The 5019-nt window shown below is 46.0% G+C and overlaps 1 protein-coding gene across 1 annotated transcript in view; it reads right to left on the reverse strand.

Moving 5' to 3' along the window:
- The window catches only part of BMX (BMX non-receptor tyrosine kinase), a 41694-nt gene that overhangs the window by 7610 nt on the left and 29065 nt on the right, over positions 1-5019 (reverse strand). Inside the window, exons 14-15 of the mRNA XM_025210852.1 lie at positions 4881-5019; positions 158-374 (exon numbers count right to left, since the gene is read on the reverse strand). The exon at positions 4881-5019 is cut by the window's right edge and continues 60 nt beyond it. Coding sequence (XP_025066637.1) covers positions 158-374; positions 4881-5019 — 356 coding nt within the window. The remainder of the gene's footprint in view (positions 1-157; positions 375-4880) is intronic.

The following is a 5019-nucleotide window of genomic DNA, read 5'->3' on the forward strand; positions in this document are numbered from 1 at the left end:
ATTAAGGCCAAACATTCTTGGGTGCCAGCTCACGTACAGGGGCCTAAGTACCATTGAAACTATTTGAACCTTTACTTACTTGAAGTCAGTGAAAGGCCCCTAAATGCCTTTCAAGATCTAGACCTAAAGTCCTGATTCTGCTCTTAACAGAACTTACCAAGTCTCGATGTATGAACTGATGGCTTTCTAAGAATGTCATAGCTTCACACACATTGTAACATATTTCCAGCAGCTGAAAGGGTTGTAGTTGCTTTCCACGACTCTTCAAGTAACTAAGCAAACAGCCATTTGCCATATATTCAGTCACTATGTAGATAGGATATGTCTTTGTGCATACCCCATACAGCTTAACCAGTTTGGGATGGTTAAGTTTCCTGAAGAAAATAAATAGTTAAAAACATATGTGTGTTACTGTATGAACTTTATTTCTTCAAACATCACATTGCTATTGCTAATAAAACACTTGAACAATATAAATTATTAATTATTAAATAAACTTCTACCAAGCTTAGTAATCAACCAAATCACAAATTTGGTTTTGATCAATAAACCTTTAAAACTTCCCTTTTCAAGAAGATCTTACTTTCTTTCTATTCATTATTATGAAGCAATGGCAAAAGGACTAATGAAAACTACTATTTTATATTTCAATCTAGCACTGGGATTTGTTGGCATATTCTTTTGTATGCATGCACTGAACAAGCACCATAAATAAAGAGATCAGAGTGAATAGATTAGGGATTTAAACCACAAGGACTTTTACTAAAAGCATGTAGCCTGAGCGGAATCAGCCATTACAGCTAGGTTAACTAACTAACTTCTAGGCATTAGCTTAATGAGCATTAAGTGATTTTTGGCAGATGTCTACACGTGCAGGGACTTGGCACTAAAGTTAGTGCACTTGATGCTCTTAGTGCACTAAAGTTAGTGCCAGGTCCCTGCAGCCCTGCCATGTGACCCTAGTGGCTGGGCAGACCCGGCACTAAAGTTAGTGCTGGGTTGCGTCTACACATGTGTTAATGTGCTTTAACTAATTGTGCCTAAATTTGATACTGGCATTTGCAGGTATCAAATTCAGGCAAAATTAGACTAATTTCACCATTTTAATGCAGATTAAAGGCATGCACATGTAGATGTGCACCTGTAATGCTCATTAAATTAGGCTAATGCTCATTGATGCATCTCGTGTAGATGTGCCCAAAATGTCTCTGAATACAACTATTTTGAAAAAAAACTAGTATGGCACTGCAGACATTGGAGTAGTTACCTTACAATTGCCAAAGTGAGATTATACTGAAGATGCATTCATATCTTGCTAATTCATTTTCATGCCATCCAACTTGTACCAGAAAACAGGGAATTCAGTTTGGGTCCCGGAATGGTGAGAGATGCACGGATGTAAGCCCGTCATGCCCCTGCACTCCAAAACCCCCCAGCAACCATAAGCAGCTGCAGCAGACCCCATCTGCAGAGCTGGAGGTGAGTGGGGCCCGTGGTGGGAGGGGACTAGACAGCTTCAGAGAGGCAGCTGAGAGGAGCTGAGGAGGGTCTCACCCTGCCCTGGCTCCTACTTGGCTCAGTCCCCCAGGGAGAGAGAGGAGGGGAAGAGGGTACTCACTGGTCCCTCTCTGGTTGGGCAGGGTCCCTGACACCTTAGCTTGTGAGGTTTGCTGCCTGCCTGGAGCTCATGTCTGGGGTGTGATGGAGAGGATCCCCAAACTTGTCTGGCCCTCCAACGACTATTCCATGCTACTCCTCCATGTGGGCAGAAATGATATGGCATGGAGCAGTCTGGGCCAGGTCATGCATGACTACAGGGCTCTGGGGACTGGGCTCAGGGGTTTAGGGGCACAGATAGCTTTTTCATCGATCCTCCCAGTCACAGGACATGGGCTCCGGAGGGAAAGGTGCATTGGTGAAATGAATAGAAGTCTCTGGCAATGGTGCCATTGCGAGGTGTTTGGCTTCTTTAACTATGATCCGCACTTCAGAGAGAGTGGACTGTTGGGAAGGGATGGCCTCCACCTCACCTGGAAAGGGAAGAAGCACTTCTCGGCCAGAATGGCTGACCTTCTTGACAGGGCTTTAAATTAAGACTGCCAGATCCAAGGGGGGCTTGCCCGAGAGGGCCAGCAGAGGCCCGTCACATGATGGCTGACCCTTCCAAATGCCTACTAGGCAGAAAGGGATGATGGAGTCCTTGGCAAGACCAAAGGTGCCTGGGAGACAAGATCCCAGGAACCCGTCAGCAGACACCGACATCTTATGTTCAGTTTTACTTCTAAGTTGCAGTTAACCCTGGACTGGGCTGTGTTTAGTTGCCCAGGCCTCAGTTCAAAGATGAAGGATGGTCTTGAGAGGGGTGATGGCCAAGCCAACCTGACACTTGGAGGTGGATGGCATGGAGGAGACAGGATCATCCCAATGCAAGACCTGCGGAGAGCAGAGTCCGCCCCTGGCTATGGATGTGGTGAGGGTGGGATAAAGGGGAGGTTGGAGCCCCACAAAGAAACCCAGAGTTGAGATCTCCTCCGGCCACCTACAGGGAACTGCCTCCCAAGAAAAGAACAATGACCATCAAAGATGTGGCAGGTGAGTAGGAACAGCACCTGAACTATCTCAGTGGTGCTGAATCCAGATCTCATCCTAACATTGCTGGGGGGAAAGGCATCAACCAAGAAGAGGCCAAAGCCCCATAACACCTACCAGCAACAGAGGACTGCTCAGCACTTGCCCACACCTGTAGGGAGCGGTCCAGAAAAGCCAAGGCACAAATCGAACTCGGGCAAGCTATGAGGATCAAGGACAACAAAAAGTCCTTCTTCAGATATGTGGGAATTCAAAAAAAGAACTAAGATAGCATTGGGCCCCTGTGAGATCAAATGGGGCAGCTGACATCTGACGTCCAAGAAAAGGCCAATCTCCTAAATGACTTTTTCGCAAGGGGATCACGCTGTCAGAAAGGACACAAACCATCCTGGGAGCAGGTGGCAGGCCCAAAATTGATGTGGATCAGGTGAGGGAACACCTTGAGAAACTGGAAACTTACAAGTCCATGGGCCCAGATGGAATGCACCCAAAAGTCTTGAAGGAGCTGGTAGAAATTTCACCCTCCTTGGCAAAGATATTTGAAAATTCGTGGCGTGTGGGTGAGGTCCCAGAAGACTGGAAAAGAGCAAATGTGGTCCCTATCTTCAAGAAAGGGAGGAGGGATGACGCAGGGAATTATAGACCAATCAATCTGATGTTCATCTCTGGAAAAATCCTGGAGAAAATTGTCAGGGCGGACTAGAGGAAGGAAATCTTCAACAGAAAATTGTCATCAACAGCAGACTACAGGAAGGCAATCTTCTGAAGGCCAGCCAACATGGCTTTGTGACTGGCAGGTCTTGTCTGACCAACCCCATCTCCTTCTATGACCAGATGACATGAGCCTTGGACAAGGGAGATGACATGAATGTCATATATCTGGATTTCAAGAAAGCCTTTGACCTAGTTCCCCACAATGTCCTCATGGCTAAACCGGGGAACTATGGCCTCGATCATCTTATGATCCAACGGCTAGGTAAATGACTACGGAGTCAGATCCAAAGAGTACTAATTGACGGCAGCAAATCAATGTGGTGCAGGTTGACCAGTGCAGTTCATCAGTGCTTGGTACTTGGGCCGGTTCTCTTTAACATCTTCATTAATGATCTGGAGTCAGGAGTCAGATGAAAAGTGGCAAAGTTTGCAGATGACACCAAATTATGGGGGAGGGCAGTCACACCACAGGACAGACTGGGGATGCAGGCCAACTTGGACACACTTTCAAGGTGGGCTGACCAAAACCTCATGGCCTTCAATGTAGAGAAATGTAAGGTTCTGTACCTCAGTAGGAAGAACCTTCAACAGACTTACAAGCTCAGCAATGCTATGGTCACTAACACCATGACCAAAAGAGACTTGTGGTCCTGATTGACCACAAGATGAATATGAGTCACCAATAGGATGCTGTGGCTGGCAAAGCAAACCAAACTCTGGTGTGAAGCTACCAATGCATCTCAAGCAAAATCAGGGATTATCCTCCTGCTTTACTTGGGCTTGGTAAGGCAACAGCTGGAGTACTGTGTTCAGTTTTGGGCCCCCTACTCCAGGAGGGATGTGGAAAAGCTTGAGAGAGACCAGGAGAGAGCCACTCATATGATTCAAGGCCTGAAGGGGAGGCCGTATGAGGAGAGACCGAGGGATTTGGGACTCTTCAGTCTGGAAAAGAGAAGGTTCATAGGAGACTTGGTAGCAGCTTACAATTATATAAGAGGGATACATCAGGACCTGGGAGAACAGCTGTTCACCAGAGCTCCCCAAGGGATAACAAGGTCTAACGGCCATAAACTCCAGGAAGGCTGATTTAGACTAGACATAAGGAAAAAGTTCTTTACAGTGTGTGTGTCCAGGGTCTGGTGCGAGCACCTACTCTGGACTCTTTCACAAAACATCTGGATATTTTTCTTGATGGGATCACTTGATCCCAGCTGACTTCCTGCCTATGGGGGGGTGGGGACTGGACTCGATGATCTCATAAGGTCCCTTCCAGACCCTAATGTCTACAAAATCTATGAATAAGCAATTCCATCTATGTTGGTTGAATGAAAGATATTCTTAAAAAGGTTCTGCAGGCAGGGAAGAACAGTTTATAGTAGGTGATGTCTGCAGTCTTTGTGCTATTCCAGTGATACCTCATTAAATATGATTCTGTATGCAGTCACCTACTCAACTTGTGCCTAAGGCTGCTTGTGGTACTGAAGTTTCCCTTTTCAATGACTGCTTTATATTACTGACATGTTTTTGGGAAGATGACTGTTGGTGATGTCACTTAGTTAAGAAACACTAAAGCTTACATCATGTTATGAGCTTCCTCTATAAATTCATCTTCTGACATCGATCCCTCTTTAATCATCTTAACGGCAACATCATACTTCCCCTTCCACTTTCCCAGCTGTACCGTTCCAAACTGTCCACTCCCCAGTTCCTTCAGCA

Source organism: Alligator sinensis, unplaced genomic scaffold (genome assembly GCF_000455745.1).
Source record: "Alligator sinensis unplaced genomic scaffold, ASM45574v1 scaffold1192_1, whole genome shotgun sequence".
Classification (NCBI taxonomy): Eukaryota; Metazoa; Chordata; order Crocodylia; family Alligatoridae; genus Alligator; species Alligator sinensis.